Source organism: Chionomys nivalis, chromosome 6 (assembly GCF_950005125.1).
Source record: "Chionomys nivalis chromosome 6, mChiNiv1.1, whole genome shotgun sequence".
Lineage (NCBI taxonomy): Eukaryota > Metazoa > Chordata > Mammalia > Rodentia > Cricetidae > Chionomys > Chionomys nivalis.
The window spans coordinates 58,194,904-58,212,457 of NC_080091.1; the positions used below are offsets into that span (position 1 = coordinate 58,194,904).

Genomic DNA, 17,554 nt, shown 5'->3' on the forward strand with positions numbered 1-17,554 from the left:
CCTCTATAGCTTCTGCATTAGGTCTCTGCCTTGCTTGAGTTCGTGCCCTCACTGCTTTTAATGATGAGCTGTGATGTGGAAGCGTAAGATGAATAAACCATTTCCTCTCTAGGTTTCTTTGCCCATATTGTTCCATCACAGCAATAGTAATCTTAACTAATACAAGCTCACAAAGGCATTGTACATGTAATTTTTATTTTACTTGTTAAAATACAGTCATCTTAGGGCTGGGGATGTAGCTCAGTTGTAACTTTTGCTGAGCTTGAAGTCATCGTATGAGGTCAATGCTAGTTTTCACATTTAGTACAGGTATAAATCCTTCTTTTTCTCTGTTATTTTCCATTGCTATTCTACCAACTCAGAGTGGTTCTTTTTTTTTTTTAATTGTATTACTGGTATTTTTGTGTTTGTAATTTAGCTAGATCTGATTTCCAGTCTAATTCTCTTCATCATGTTTCCTCTTTTGCTTTTATGTGGCCCATGTTAGTTACATAGTTATATGTGCTGATTTAAGAAAATCCATCTCTTTAGGGTATAACAAACGGCCTAAAGAACCAGCATTTTCTAAGTATTATTGATAAATGATTTTCATGTTCGAGGAACTGGTCTATAGTTACACGTTTAACCTCACAGGTAGATCTGTTTAGATTAAGAGAAGGAAATACCTTTTTAGTAGATAAACTTCTTCTTTTGGTGGTTATTTTTGAGTTGAGTAAAAGCTCATGTTTTTATTGTCTTCATAACAAATTTGGCTTAGAACTGGATCACTTGGCCTTTTCTCTTCCCTCCTCCCAGTTCAAAACACTAGCATCTCTTACTAACTAGCACCCTCTTAGATGTGCAGTTGGACTCAGCACACTCCAGTCTCAGTACAGTCTTCTTTGTAGTTTTAGCCTTTTTGTAGAAAATGGGCTTAGTCTACCTACCATAACCACTCGGTTTCCTATCATAACACTGCTCTCCCTGGGCATACAAAGAATCCTTGCCCTTCCTTCACTGTATCACTTTGTGGGGCTGGTGCTTGCCACATTTCTTGTAGAACGTCCAGCAGGTCTTAGGAACATTCACCATATTGGCAGGAATGGTACTGACATAGAAAGAAAGCAAGGCCAGCAATGGAAGTTTATAGGAGGTCTAAACTTCTGTCTTTATGAGAAAAGTTTCCTATTTTCTTAACATTTATTTTGTGTGTGGTATATGTGTGTGTGCATGTAGTACACACACCACTACACATATGTGGAAGTCATAAGACACTTTGAGATACTCAGTCTTTTCCTTCCACCATGTAGGTTTGGGGGATTGAACTCTGTCCCATGGGATTGGTGAAGTGCCTTTTCTCACTGAACTGTCTTGCTGGCTCCAAGTTTCTTCAAATCTTGATGACTAAGGTCTCTTCTTTAAAAAAAAAGTGTCCTTTTTCATACTTAAAATATTTTGATCACATATCACTACCTCCCTCAATGGCCCCCAGTACTCCCTACTTTTTTGTTGGCATATTTTATGTAGAGCTTAATAAAGGAATTTTAGTTTAATAGTTTCTAAATTTTGAAAGACAAACACACATTTATCTCTGTGTGCAGTGTAATGGTATAGATTTTTAGGTATATAGTTTGAATTAGCGATGCAGAACATTTTGTCCTCAGAGTATTCTTCTAGAAGACAACAGAGATAAAATTTTCTGTTATGTAATTGATTATGCATCATTGGGTGGTAATTTTTCTCTAACTGTGCATTCAGATCTTATTTACCACACTTTGTGATGTGTTTAAAATCTGCCAGTGATCTGATCCTGACTAAAGATGTTAGGATTGTCTCATTGCCAGAGGCCATATAGATATTAAAAACACACAGATGGCATTTGTGTCCATAAACTGTCTTCTTTCTGTGTATTGTGCATTCTGTTTGTGTTCTTCGCAAAGCAGTGCCTCTCCTCCTATTCTTGTCTCCTATTTCCCTCTTCTAGGACAGCTCTTTAGAACATCTTGTCTCTCCAATAGTTTGTATTTCCCATTTTCTCCTGAAACCTTCCCGTGTGCCTTAAAACTTCCATACATACAAAATAAAAAGTGTTGAATCAAATTTTCCCTTTTGCTCTTTGGCCTATCTCTGCCTCTTTTGAGTATAACAAAATCTCTCCAGGAGGACAGATATATTCTTTTTCTTGTGTTTTGTTATGAATCCACCTAGACTTTTGCTGTTGTTACTCGGTGCAGCCCCTTCTCATGATGTTTGCTGGTGTTGCTTTGCAGGGGCTAATTCTCATCTTCACATTTCAGCATCATGTCCAAAATGCGTTCATTTAAATTAAAGCACTGTGTTTTTGGATTTGGACCTTGGGATTTCAGTCCGGTGCTCCAATGTGGGTCTCTGTCTCTGTCTCCTTTCATCGCCTGATGAAGGTTAATATCCAGGAGGATGGCTATATGTTTTTCTTTGGGTTCACCTTCTTATTTAACTTATCTAGGATCACGAATTATAGGCTCAATGTCCTTTATTTATGGCTAGAAACCAATTATGAGTGAGTACATCATGTTTCTCTTTTTGGGTCTGGCTTACCTCACTCAGGATAGTGTTTTCTCTTTCCATCCATTTGCATGCAAAATTCAAGTAGTCATTGTTTTTTTACTGCTGAGTAGTACTCTAAATCAGGAGCAGGAGAGAGAACACAAACAAGGAACTCAGGACCGCGAGGGGTGCACCCACATACTGAGACAATGGGGATGTTCTTTCAGGAACTCACCAAGGCCAGCTGGACTGGGTCTAAAAAAGCATGGGATAAAACCAGACTCGCTGAACATAGCGGACAATGAGGGCTGCTGAGAAGTCAAGAACAATGGCACTGGGTTTTGATCCTACTGCACGTACTGGCTTTGTGGGAGCCTAGGCAGTTTGGATGCTCACCTTACTAGACCTGGAAGGAGGTAGGAGGTCCTTGGACTTCCCACAGGGCAGGGAACCCTGACTGCTCTTCGGGCTGACGAGGCAGGGGGACTTGATTGGGGGAGGGGGAGGGAAATGGGAGGCGGTGGCGGGGAGGAGGCAGAAATCTTTAATAAATAAGTAAATAAAAAATAAAAACTAAAAATAAATAAAAGTAAAATAAAATAAAGCACTTTGTTTTCACTTGGTTCTCTCAACTTAATGTCTATTATTCATTATATTGGCTACTTCTTTTCAGTTTCTTTGCCGATTTCTTTATTATTTACTTGTTCCTATATTTCTTTGCATATTTATATCACCTCTTGGATATCTTTCCTAGCTTCAAGGATTTTTATCTTTCCTCTACTTATAGGCATCCTGAACATGAGATTTATGTGTCCACTTGAAGCAATATTTCCATCCAGATACATAATAGTCTTTTTTTTTTTAAACCATAACTGTTTAAAATTGTGTCCTAATTTTCTGCTTCATTAGCCTTCTCCTTTGTTGACCTTGTTTCTTATAATGCATGCTGCTTTCTCAGTGACAGGAATTAGCGGTAACTTGTAGGACCTTGCTTGTTCAAAGACAGAATGTGATCTATTTCCACCCCTGGCTCTCTACAACTTAAGAGTCCCAGGATCAAAGTGAAGCAGTATTAGTCATTTTGTATTGAAGCTTTTGTACTGATTGTAGTCCACATATTTATGACATGAAACAAATCTAATTCCATAGAAATTAAAAAATTTCTTAACTAAATATCTTACCGGTCTTCTCATCTATAAAACCATATAGCTGTAGTTCAGTTTACAAAATGCATTTCAAGTTAGAAATGTTAATTTTCATTTAAGCCATCAGCTTAAATTTAGAAGAAATGGTATGATTTAATTAAATATGGTTAATTTTTTTTATATTTTTATTGAAAATTTCCACCTCCTCCCCTCCTCTCACTTCCCTCCCCTCCCCTCACCCCCTTCCCCATCCCTCTCCAGTCCAAGGAACAATCAGGGTTCCCTACCCTATGGGAAGTCCAAGGTCCTCTCTGCTCCCCCCAGGTTCAGGAAGGTGAGCATCCAAACAGACTAGGCTCCCACAAAGCTGGTCCATGCAGTAGAATCAAAACCCAACGCCATTGTCCTTGGCTTCTCTGTCAGCCTCCACCATCAGCCACATTCAAAGAGTCCAGTTTGATCACACGCTCCATCAGTTCCAGTCCACCTGGCCTTGGTGAGCTCCCATTAGATCAGTCCCACCGTCTCAGTGGGTGGACGCATCCCTCGCGGTCCTGACTTCCTTGCTCATGTTCTCCCTCCTTCTGCTCTTCATATGGACCTTGGGAGCTCAGTCCAGTGCTCCAATGTGGGTCTCTGTCTCTATCTCCATCCATCGCCAGATGAAGGTTCTATGGTGATATGCAAGATATTCATCAGTGTGGCTATAGGATAAGGCCAGTTTAGGCACCCTCTCCTTTGCTGCCCAAGGAACAAGCTGGGGACATCTCCTTGGACACCTGGGAACCCCTCCAGAGTCAAGTCTCTTGCCAACCTTAAAATGGCTCCCTTAATTAAGATATCTACTGTTGAAGGGGCTGCGGGCCGCGTTCTTGCTGCCCAGCTCCTGGCCGCTAGCTAGCTTATGCCCCGAAATAGTTACATGAAAACTGTATTCTTTTAAACACTGCTTGGCCCATTAGTTTAAACCTCTTATTGGCTAGCTCTTACATATTGATCTAACCCATTTCTAATATTCTGTGTAGCACCACAAGCTGGCTTACCAGGAAATATCTTAACCTGCGTCAGTCTGGAGTTGGAGAATCATGGCGACTGCCTTACTCGGCTTCTTTCTCCCAGCATTCTGTTCTGTCTACTCCGCCTACCTAATTTTCTGTCCTATTAAAGGGCCAAGGCAGTCTCTTTATTTAACCAATGAAATTAACACAAAACAGAAGACTCTCCCCCATCAATCTACTTCCCTGCTCCCTCATCCACCCCTCCTCCATCCCAACCATCCCATTCCCTCAAGCTCTCCCCATCCTCCCATTCTCCCTTCTCTCTCCCCATCTCCCCTTATCCCTACCCTACCCCCACCCCCGTGCTCCCAATCCCTGACCGGCAACTTTTAACGTGTACATGTGAGTGTGGTGTATTGTGTGTGGGGTGCAGGTGGGCTTGCTTGTGTATGTGTACAAACAGCTCAATATCTTATGTCTTCTGTGTGAAAGATACTTATTTTAGTCATTTATGTTTACAGTTGAAACTTGGGAATTCCGAATTTACACCCTTGCGCATGAGCTTCTTATACCTACCAGAAGATGTTCTACTCTTGTGCTCCTCCTGTCCAAGTTGTGTCTTTGTCCCCGCCAGCCCCACATCTTACTTTTTATTTGCTGTTTTGAGTTGGTATAAGCAGAATTCTCCTCTGAGGAATAATAAGTACTTGCCGCTTGCTGAACTTTTCTCCAATTCATGAATAGTTAGCTTTGGATTTTCTGGAAACATTTTAGTTGAGGAACTGGTATAGAAATTATGACAGCTTTAAGATCATTACCAACTGTGCTTTCCTTAGGTACCTGATGGTTAGTTCTTGAAGCCATGCCTTGAGGTCCGAGTTTGCCTGCATTTGAGACAGTGGCTGGCAGATGCCTGGTTATGACTTCTCTAGCTTATCGCTGATGTGCTCCACTGGCTTAGGGTGAGGCTCAGATCTCCAAGAGCTCAGATCTGGTGATGGAAGGAAAGAGGCTGTCATTGAATGTGGAGCTCAGTTTCAGTTAGACTGGATAACTAATTGAGTACCCTGGATGCACCTCTTTGTCTTGTCCTCAGTGCTGGATTACAAATGCCTGTTGGAGTACATGGCTTTAGGTGAGTGCTAGGTAGGTCCTTATGCTAACTTTCGGCCTTATACTTACACACCAAGCGCTTTTTTTTTTTTTTTTTTTTTTTTGGTTTTTCGAGACAGGGTTTCTCTGGCTTTGGAGCCTGTCCTGGAATTAGCTCTGTAGACCAGGTTGGTCTCGAACTCACAGAGATCCGCCTGCCTCTGCCTCCCCAGTGCTGGGATTAAAGGCATGCGCCACCATCGCCCGGCTTCACACCAAGCATTTTATTTACTGAGCCATCTTCCTAGCCTCTCCCCAACTCTATGTGCCAGGAATTTAACCTGCTGTGGAAATTTTGGGAGGCCATGCATAATGAGTGTTAATTTCAGTACAAGGACTCTGCTCTCCTACGTGTATGAATGTGGGCAAGCAAAAGGACTTGGGATGGGGCCATTGCTAAGCCACATGAGGATGCAGTGTAAAGGTCCTCATCAGAATTATCTTAAGAGTACTTAGCTTCTAGAAATATGAGAAAAACTATTTATCCTCATCATTATAGAGAATATTCAAAGTATTATTCTTGGATACTTGGATACAGTAATAGAAAATGGACTAAAACAAACTGTTCATTGGATGGAGGCTCTTGTCTGTTCCTTGGAGACCTCAGGCAGTACCTGATTTAGTTATATGGTATTCTTGGGGTTATCAAGAAGTTTCTAGTGGGCCCAGGTAATACCTTTCTCTATTAGAAATTAAGAGAGTATGAAAATGTGTATCATGGGGCTCTGATAAATTTGTTATTCTATTTTGAAAAAACATTTTGTATATGATAATTATCTAGACCCTGCATTAAAAATACCCTAAAGTTATTAGTTATATTGATATAATTTTATGTCACTTAACTGTTGAAAGTTTCTGCTTTTTTAAAATTAAAGGTAAAGATATGTTATTTTTAATTTTATATTAATCCTAATGAGTCTTCTGGGGGGCAGTTGGCATAGTCACAGCTTTTTACTTTTGTAATGTTACAGTAGAAACTTGAACTTGTTATATAGTTGTGTGACTATTGCTGTTTGATAAGTTCTAAGATGTTAAAGAGCTTGATAAAAGGCAATCATGAGTTAAAATTTTTTGATCCTTATAACTAAAGCTACTTTCTAAAAGGCCCTATCAATTGTATACTCATAGATGTATGAATGTGCAGCTTTTCACTCCTTTTCGCAACATTGTTAAAATATCTTTGACTTAGGATAAATTACATGTATTTCCTAAATAGTTAACTTAGCTATAAGTTTTAATCCTTTAGGAAGATGGAGAATTCCATCTATGCCCCTCTCTGTTTGCCTATAGTCGGGTAAAAACAAAACATTCGTGTAGTCCAGTACTCCTGATGCTGAATTCTATTAGTGTTTGATTTCTGAAGTTCTGTTGCATTTTTATTTTGGCAGTGTTTTTTTTATATAAGATTTTTAGATTGCCAGTTTTTTTTTTATTTGATGCTATACATGTTGTTCATGTGTTTTCTGCATTACATTGTGTCTGTTGAAACACCTGCTGTCTTTATCTCCTTTCTCTGAGCATGCCTCTCTCATCTGTGGTTTCCTTTAAGATTTTCTGTTTTTAGCAGGCACGGATCATTGACTAGTGTAGATTTCTGATAACTGTTCATTTAAGATGCTCTCTACAGCTTTGCTATGCTTCTGTTTGCCGTAGTCAGCCATAAATCTCAGTATTTTTCATACAAGGACTACCATAGTGATACCAAAGAGTAGATTTGATTACTGAGATGGCTTCTGAGTAATGGGTAAGTATTGTATACGGCGTGGATACTCTGTACAGTCTGCTGGATACTATGGGCCTGTAGGCCGAAGATGGATGCCCCAACCGTACAGGAACTTTGGGTGACTGTCCAGGCAGGGAGATGTCTCTGCCATTTCTAGAGTTTGGAAGTTGCTTATTTCTTGTTTGCTTAGGTAATATTGTATCCTTCTGGAGTCTTTGATGGAGTTGAAGAATAGATAGATAGTTATAGTTTTCCATTGTGATGATAAAAGATAAAGTAGAATTGTAATTGTAATTCTTGCTTGTTAACTGTTTTGTTATATGTAATTTTACTATGTTAAAGTGAAAGCCTTTCCTTTTTGTTTAAACAGAAAAAGGGGAAATGATGTGGGAAGGTCATTTGTCTATCTGTTGCTTTCATTGGTTAATTAATAAAGAAACTGCTTGGCCTCATAGGTCAGAACATAGGTGGGTGGAGTAAACAGAACAGAATGCTGGGAAACTGTTTTCATTATTGTAGCTCTGTAATAGAGTTTGAAGTCAGGGTTGATAATGCCTCCGGAAGTTCCTTTATTGTATAGGATTGTTTTGGCTATCCTGGGATTTTTGTTTTTCCATATAAAGTTGATTATTGTTCTCTCAATGTGAAAAATTTTGTTGGGATGTTGATGGGGATTGCATTGAATTTATAGATTACCTTTGATAGAATTGCCATTTTTATTATGTTGATCCTGCCAATCAAAGAGCATGGGAGATCCTTTCATTTTCTGGTGTCCTGTTCAATTTCTTTCTTCAAAGCCTTAAAGTGCTTGTCAAATAGATCTTTCACTTCCTTGGTTAGTGTTACCCCAAGATACTTTATGCTATTTCTGGCTATCGTGAAAGGTGAAGTTTCTGTGATTTCCCTCTCTGCTTCTTTATCCTTTGTGAATAGGAGGGCTACTGATTTTTTTGAGTTGATCTTGTAACGTGCCACATCACTGAAGGTATTTATCAGCTGTAGGAGTTCTTTGGTAGTGTTTTTGGGGTCACTGATTGTCAGGAGCCGTGTCCCCCCAAAATTTACAGGAAGCACCGCCGTGAGGAGTTTTTGCAGAGGGCTTCACTTCTCAATTGTATTGAGAATAGTCTTATTGACCAAGCCTATCCCACACCCAAATTAACTGTTAATAGAGAGTTATCTCTTAGCAGAACCTGCCTCACATTCCAAACTATCTAGACAACTAGGTGGGGTCACCTTGTGACTTCCTGACCAAGGAATCGTGACCTGGCCTAGGTGATGGGCGTGGACCACGTGGCAAGACCCCATGCCCCAGCCCCCAAGCTCCCCATTCAGGGGCTATATAAGCTGTAACCATGACTCTAAAAAACGGAGGCTTTGACAAATAAGCTTAGCCTCCTTCCTGCTTATCAGCCTATGTCTTTCAGGTGGTGCCTCTCCGTGACCCTGGAATAACTGGCCAGCCAGGCGGGTTACAAACCCTAGACAGAGTAACCCGTCGAGGCGGTCTACACATAAATTCATCCACATTTTCTCAATATTAACTATCACATCTCATCTATATGGAAATTAGTTTATTTCTGAAGCCATAGAACTGTCCTTTTCAGTTATTAGCACTCACACAGTGAAGAGAATTTCCTGGGACATTCTTTTTGATGTTATCCATAAATGGAACAGTTGCTCTTCGTTCCAGCTGACTGGACTGTTTCCAAGACTGACTTCCTCTGCTCAGTGTGTCATCATAGTTTTCAGCCTCAATTTTCTGTTTAGCTCTTGGACCTCTTCCAAGATGAGCAGTTTCTAACCATCTTAGGTGTAGTGATCCTACTTCCCCCAAGGATTTTCCTAGATTCTAAAGATGTCAGTAAGGGTGACATGAGGATAGCTAGAAAAGCTACTTTAACTATACTATACAAAAAGAAATTTGTAAAATAAGACACTAGTAACAACAGAATAAAAATAATCTAAGGTGAATCTCTTAAATCAGTGCTTTTCAAGCAATTGATGTAGCACCTGATTTTTAATTTCCAGTCTCTTAATAACAGTTTATACAGCTAACACATTTGTCACATGTTTTGATCAGATGCTTTGAGAGCATTATCTGATTACTTCTACAAAGGCTACTAAGTAGCCACTCCCAGTCCCTGTACCTACAGTAGAGCAGCATCAGTAAGATGTCTCTAACTAGTCTGTCGAGGTCACTTTGAATAATGGTGTGGATCCTAAAAGCTGAGCATTGAAGCTTGGAAAAGTACATGATTTGCTTAATATTAATAACTGTTAAGTAGTTTAGTATAGGCTTATTCTATTCAAGCCAAAATTTTGTCATGTCTGAGAAGAATATTATTAATAATGTATAAAAATAAGAACTTTACTTTTGGGGTTGAAGTCCTGGGGACTTAGATTTTCTATATTTTGGATTTCTGAAACAGCTATGATCTACCTTTAGAATCAAGAAAAAATCAATACATATAAAAGTAAAATATCAAAACAAGAAAAAAAGAAATGTACAACAGTGAAAATGATAAAATTTTAAAGTAGTTAATTTTCTTCATATAATTAGAGTAATGGGTAATTTGGAAGAAGTTTGAGGAGCTAAAACCTGAAAAATGGTCAGAGACAGCGTTGATGAATGGTTTATAGGTGTAATAGTCCCTGCTTTCTGTTTGTTGGACAGTACAAAAGAAATATTACAGAGCTGGCTAATTTTTAGCAGAGATTAATTTTGATCCTTTTTAAATATTTTAAGGTATAATTTATAAGGCTATATATGTGGGTTTATAAAATATGCTAGTTGTGACATTGTAGCCAGCTTTCCTTTGAGTGATGACTTAGATGGTAGAAAAACACAGGACTATGATAAAGTGACTGAGATTAGTGTTAGTTGTGGTTGGAAATACCTCATCACTGTTTATGTGTCAGAATGTAATTTTGAGACGGTAACTAAACTGTGTGTTTGATTGTAGCCCTGACTCTGGTTGGACTCTCAATACTTGTTCATGTTTTAACCTTGGGCATGTTACTTAACCTCCATCGGCGTTGGCTTCCCATTAATAAAACAGAATTAAAACAGTGCTTTCCTTCTAAGACCATCATGAAGTTTAGAAACAGTTATCTATATAGTTTTCTGTGCCTCTGTGTGTGCATATATAATCCTACACAGTAGAAATGTGGACTAATATCTACTGGGTAATGAGCTTTAAATAAAGACTTATGTTGCCTCTGTTCTCATGATTAGAAGACATTTTATAAAATGTATTTAACAACAATGAGAAAATGGCTTTAAAATATCAACAGGGGCTGGAGAGATGACTCAGAGGTTAAGATCACCGGTTGCTCTTTGAAAGGTCCTAGTTCAATTCCCAGCAACCACATGTGTAACACCCGATTCTGTGTTACACCCTTGGTACAGTTCGCATTGCCACTGTACCGCATATGAGTTGGGCGAGGGCCTGGAGGTTGAAAGAACACACAAAGAGACCAGGGTCATTCGAAAGGAGATCAGCCGAATGCCCTTTATTCAGACTTGGGGAAGTCCTTAAGTACCTAACTGCTGCACAAGGACCTCCGCCCAGGCAGGTGGAAAATTACCATACCAACAAAGGAGTCAATGCCCTACAGCTAATCACCAGGCGGGGCAGGAAGAGCCCAGGAACAAACAGGATGCTTAGTTAGCTGACCAGAAACTGTCCCCGCAAATGCACCCCAGGAACAAGGGCAGACTCGGGCCCTACACACATGGTGGCTCATAACCATCCATAATGAGATCTGGTGCTCTCTTCTGGCCTACAGGCATACATGCTGGCAGAACACTGTATACAGAATAGATAAATAAATCTTAAAAAATAAAATATCAACAGTGTCATGGTTGGTATCTGAAAAACGTCACACTTATTTTTGTTGTTTTGTTCTTAGTTTCTCGGGAGTAAAGACTTTTACATATGTTTAACTTACTGTTTTCTCTTTTATAGTTTATCAGAGAAGATATGAAATATAAAGATGCTACAAATAAACATAGTCATCTGCACAGAGAAGATAAGCACATAACTGTTGAGGATTTGTGGAAACAGTGGAAAACCTCAGAAGGTAAGACTGTGCAATGGTCTGAAGTCTCAGCTTGTCTGTTTCTGCCCTGCTTGGCACTGGTAGCCCTACTAATTGCATATATTTTAATGAAATACCATAAGATCATTTACATTAAAACTTTTCTTAGATCCATTAGGTTACAGGCTATTTTTATTTTTAGATAATTTGATATCCTATACTGGACTGAGCAAGATAATGTCTGTTTGAGCTCATTGTGTGAGCTTTTAAATGGTATTATAAATGTTTTATCAAATGAAAGAAAAAAGGATACTAAAGTTTTCTTTTTAGTTGTGAATAATGCCTTAATTCTTCAGGAGCCCAGGAATTTTAAGCTTTTCCTGACGTCCTCTGTGAACCCTGCTAATGCTGTAGTTTACCTTGTGCATTAAGGCTGTGCTCCAAGACCTCCAGAGGAAACATCCTATGCATGCTGTTTCTTCAATGAAGTATAATTCATAAGTTAGGCACAGTAAGAGATTAACAGCAACAATAAGTAACACAGTAGAACAATGTATTGTAATAAATAACAATGTATTATAAATAAAAGTTCCTGATGTGGCCCTTTTTAACTGTCACAGAGCAGGTAGCATATACTGTGCGGATACTCTAGACAAAGGAATAATTAATGTTCCTGACAGATAAGCGTAATATTTTTTATACTACTTAGAACACTCATTTAACACTTAATGGGTTGTTGGTTTCTGGACTTTTCCATCAGTATTTTTCTCACTGAAATGAAATGTTGGTAACTGAAACTACAAAGAAGTGAAACTATAGATGAAAGATTTCTAAAGTTGCAAGATAAAATTTAGTAATTTGTACTTTATTCCTTTTCTGTTTCTAAGTTGTCCAGCTACTTTGTGGACAATAATTTTGAACAGCACAGAAAGCTAAAGTTCCTAGGCTGAGACACGAATGCTAGGAAGGTGCTAAGATTTAAGCAATTTCAATTCATTCAGTTTATTTTGTTTTTCAGTGTCAGTTAACCAAACTATTCCTTTTCTAGTATTCCTATTTTACAAATGCCAAACAGTTGTGTATGACACATATATTTCTCTAAAAGTTTGAATAATGAAACTAAGAAGCTGAACAGACTTTTATAAAAATATAAATAAATGAATTACTAGTTGATTATCAGTTATAACATTAGAAAAGGCAAAATAACAAAAGAGGGCATGTAACTGGAGAACCGGCTAGGGACTCTCTGGAGGAAGGGCTATCTCACTCAGATGGAGTCTGCCAGGTCACACACTCTGCATGGCCAGTCATCACATAGGGAACCTTTTTTTCTTGGGGGAAAATATTTTCAAGGCAAAAAGGAGATGTCAAAAATGCCTTTGTCTGTATTTCTTACTTATTTTACTTATGCGGATTGTTGTAGGCTTGTAGCCTTGGCTTTTACAAACAGACAGCCTTTAAAGCCTTCCTAATTGAGGTCTACAATACAAAATATGCCAAAGGAAAGATTTTGTGGTGGGAATTTCATTATAGCTGTGTCCTTTGCCAACTGTTCACCTAGCAGAGTAACTTACTTAAAATATAAATTGACAGCATTAAATGACTCAGAGAAAAAAGGCAACAAGAATCTTCACAAAGTACTGTAAGCCATGATCTGCACCCAACCCATGCTCCAGTCATGGTCCCCTCTTTGCGCTTTTCTGTTGTCTGTCTCCTTCATTTCCCACTCCATCCTCACGGGACTGGCCATTTTCCTTCTCAGTGTGCAGATGCAGATGTTCTTTTACCTAGCTCCAGTATCTCCTTCCTTAAAGTCCTTATTAAGGGCTAGTCTCCCGATGGGATCTACTTTTTTTTCCTTTTTGGTTTCCTGATACACATGATCCTTCATATAGTGTTTTTCCCGTCACTTACTATGTTCTAAAGTATTTCAGAATTACTTATTCATGACACCTGTTCCTTACCCACAAGATAAGGCTTAGAGAGAAGAGCCTGTTGTGTTTATTATTAAATTTCTCCATGAGGGAGACTCTGTGCTCAAAAGTCTTCTTGCTGCCCATCTAATAACTTTGTTTTGAGTAGATCTTTTATGATCTGTGAGAATGTTTCAGGTTTGTTTTCTTGTAGTTTAAGACTTTTCCAAGGTAAATAGGCCATTAATCTTCTTTTTCTCATATGCTTTCACTTCTGCCCTTATCTCCTTATTTTATATGTGATAGAAGGATGCTTTGCTGTTAAGTCCATATTGCTTTCCTGACCTCTCACCTCATTTGCTTAGGGGTAAAGGCCTAAGAGTGCTTGTCAAGTTCCTGCTAGCACACATGCCCAGAAGGAAGGAGAAAGGAAATGGTATGTGGAGGATTCAGGCAATATGACCTCACTAAAAGGTTTACAGAGGTGGGGTTGAGTCTCTCTACTCACAGTTATCAAAGAGTCAGGTAGAGCTGGGCATTGTACATTAGAAATAATAAGTGAATACAACTTGATGAAAGGGACTACCTTGTTAAGTTGGGTTGAGGTTGCCTAAAATGAAAGAGAAAGGCAAATCACAAAGATGAGAGCTGAAAGACATCCATGTCAGATGTGGTAGTGGCCAGGTGAGCAAAGAAGAAGAGGATCACAACTTGGTGTGTTGTTGGGGAATGGATATGTTTTGTATATTTTGCTACTACAAATGAAATGTTAACTTGTTTGAAAGTACCTCATGGCATAATGTATTGACACATTTCTAATTACCAGTCATACATAAGATAATACATGTTACATGGGTTATCATATATTTTGTGCCAAGCAGGAATAGCACTGGATATTCTGGGGATTAAAGTTAAATCATACATGGGTCCAGGATGTTCCAAGCAAATTACTGAGTTGGGGGGGGGGATTGAAAGATTGAAATTATAGTATAAGGTGATAGGTCCAACAGTACAATTAAGGCTAGAGTATGGATGGAGCTGGTTCATAGACGGGAGTGACTAGCTCATTAGTAGGATTATTTGCAGAGGTGATATTTGGAATAGACCTTGGAAATTAACTAGTAGGTCTTAGAAAGGAAGGCAGGTTATATGAGAAGGGCAGTTGGGGGTGGATAGGATCAAGATATACTGTGTACATATGAAATTGACAAAGAATAAAAAAGTGAAAAACAAAACTAAAAATAAAAGGAAAATTATAAAGTATAGCACGGATGGTTCCATCTTTAATTATACTTGTGTAATTTTTAAAATTAGAAGTAAAGGTAGCATGCTACTGAAAGTATATGGGCTTCCAAGTCATATAATTTAAGAGATGACTCACAGGGCTAGAGAGATGGCTCAGTAGTTAAGAGCATTCACTGGCTTGCGCTTCCAGAGGTCACAGGTTTGATTCCCAGTGCCCACAGCTCACAACGATCCATAATTCCAGTTCTTGGGGATCCAGTACCTTTTTCTGGCCTCTGAAAATACCTCAGAAACACATCTAATGCACAGACATTCATGCAGGCCAAACATGGACCTTGAATTCTTAAAAATAAGACTCATTATAAATTGTTATTCTGCATTGAACCTTTTTATGCAAAGGTTTTTCTTCTGGGTGTGTTAGTATGGGTGAATTTCTAAATACTGATAAAAAATTTAAAAGCAATAAAAGTGGCTCGCTTATAGAATGTGAATCTTCTATAATGTAAATGAAATGTTTTCTGACACACCAGATGGTCTCTTAGCAAGTGCTGTCTCTGTAGTATTTCTGTATAAACTCAAATGTTGAGCTATGCTTTTTTTTTTTTTTTTGAGACAGGGTTTTTCTGTTTAGCTTTGGAGCCTGTCATGGAACTTGCTCTGTAGACCAGGCTGGCCTTGACTTCACAGAGATCCACCTGCCTCTGTCTCTTGAGTGCTGCAATTAAAGGCATGTACCACCACCCGGCTTAAAGGTTTTTAATAAGTTGAAAAGATTTGTAAAAATTTAGAAAAGTTTAGCTTAAAGCAACTTAAATTATCCTTAATTCTGAAAGTGGAGAGATTTAGGCATTTATAATTGTTATTTTCTTTCTTTTTTTAAAATATTTATTTATTATGTATACAATATTCTGTCTGTGTGTATGCCTGCAGGCCAGAAGAGGGCATTAGACCCCATTACAGATGGTTGTGAGCCACCATGTGGTTGCTGGGAATTGAACTCAGGACCTTTGGAAGAGCAGGCAATGCTCTTAACCTCTGAGCCATCTCTCCAGCCCCTATAATTGTTATTTTCTAGTGTAAATAAACTTAAACACAAAAATGATCTTGGATATTTTCTTTCAGTTTACAACAGCAATTTTTTTTGTAAGCATTATATAAAAGTAAAAAATTCTTGGCCATGGACCTTGAATTCTTAAAAATAAGACTCATTATAAATTGTTATTCTTCATTGAACCTTTTTATGCAAAGGTTTTTCTTCTGGGTGTGTTAGTGTGGGTGAATTCCTAAATACTGACAAAAAGCTACTAGCCTTTTCTGGTTCTTCACTGTTGATTTTTACAGAGACTGAATTGGAAAACATAGATGGACTGAGTAGATACTGTTTGGCATTATTGTCAGAGCTACTCAAAACATAAAACTTGGAGATCCAGTAGCATTTTTGTGGTATCCAGCAACAGAATACTTTGTCTATTTTAGTATGCAAGGCAGTTACTAGTAGGATCCAAGGAAGTGTAAGCCATTTCTTCAAGGAGTGTTAACATTTTTCATAAACACAGATGAAAAGCTAGATAGCGATGTAAGAATGCTTGGTTATATACTACTTTAATGGTGGTGAAATAGGAGTTTAGTAATATGGATGTATTTTTTCTAGAGGATGAATCAATATTGTGGAAGGTATACATTTTCTTAGAGATAAGAAAGGCAGGGATATACATGTTAGCACATTTAACATGAGTAAACAAGTCTTTTAAAATGGTGCATTTAGTGTTAAATTCTTTGAATAAGCACCATTTATTAGGCAGAGATATAATTTCTTTTACTGTATGTGATAGGTCACCAAATATTTCTGTATCTTAGTTCTATAGTATGGGTGAATACTGTCAACTACATCTAGAAGGCAGAAGGTTGTTCATAATCAGAGCTAAAGTGCTTCAAGCAGTGCTGAACTCCAAACAAATGGTCATTAGATATCTGTTTCTGTGAGGAAAATGTGACCATAGTAAGTTAAACAATGGAGTGTCACACTAAGATTCTGCCCTTGTTTATACCAGTGCCAATGAACCGAAAAGTTATTGTCGGAAGGAAGCTGTTGTTTATATGTGGTCTCAGTAGCAAAGATAAAGGTATTCTGGAGGATGGTATCACAGTTAAGAGTAGCAGGGTTTACTGTGTATGTTATATACAGCAGTTCATGTAACATTTTTGTTATCACCTCTAAATATTAGACATTATTGAAGCTCCCAAGAAAGCCTTGTAATAGACAAGAATTATAGAAAGACTTACTCATCCAGACAAGAAGAATATTACCATTGTGTGGATAAAATGTGGGTTTGATTGGGAAGAGTGGATCATCATGGATTCTACAAACGTTATTACAGGAGGACTTGGAAACTTTGCCCCCGTGTTTAGAGGGTATTTGGAGAGTTTTCTTTATGTGGTTTCTGTTTGTTTGCTTGCTTGCTTGTTTCTCATGATTAAACATACTGGTTTTGAGTCCATTAAACTAGTTCACACTGTGGGAGTATTTTGTAAGTGCTTATTAGGAGCAAGGCATTGTCCCAGACTAAGATACTCTGATGAAGAATGCTTCTTTATTCTTGACTTACACCTATCTGTGGCCTGTTAGAGGAGAAAGACCTACTGACAGGTACTTAAGGGATGTTCTGCAGTCGCCTGTTGAGAGCTGTGGGATAGATAGGAAGAGGCCTGCCAGCAGAGGTTAAGTAAGGTGAGTAGGGTGACATTTACCTTGTCACCCTTAACTGGACGTTTCTGCTGGATGAATAGTTCGGAGCTTATTAGTAATTAATACAGCATATTTAAAGAAAT

At 38.4% G+C, this 17,554-nt stretch overlaps 1 protein-coding gene across 2 annotated transcripts in view; it reads left to right on the forward strand.

The window, feature by feature from the left end:
* Positions 1–17,554, forward strand: part of Stim2 (stromal interaction molecule 2) — a 123,136-nt gene that overhangs the window by 62,523 nt on the left and 43,059 nt on the right. For both annotated transcript variants that reach the window (XM_057772536.1, XM_057772537.1), the window contains exon 3: positions 11,495–11,609. In XM_057772536.1, coding sequence (XP_057628519.1) covers positions 11,495–11,609 — 115 coding nt within the window. The remainder of the gene's footprint in view (positions 1–11,494; positions 11,610–17,554) is intronic.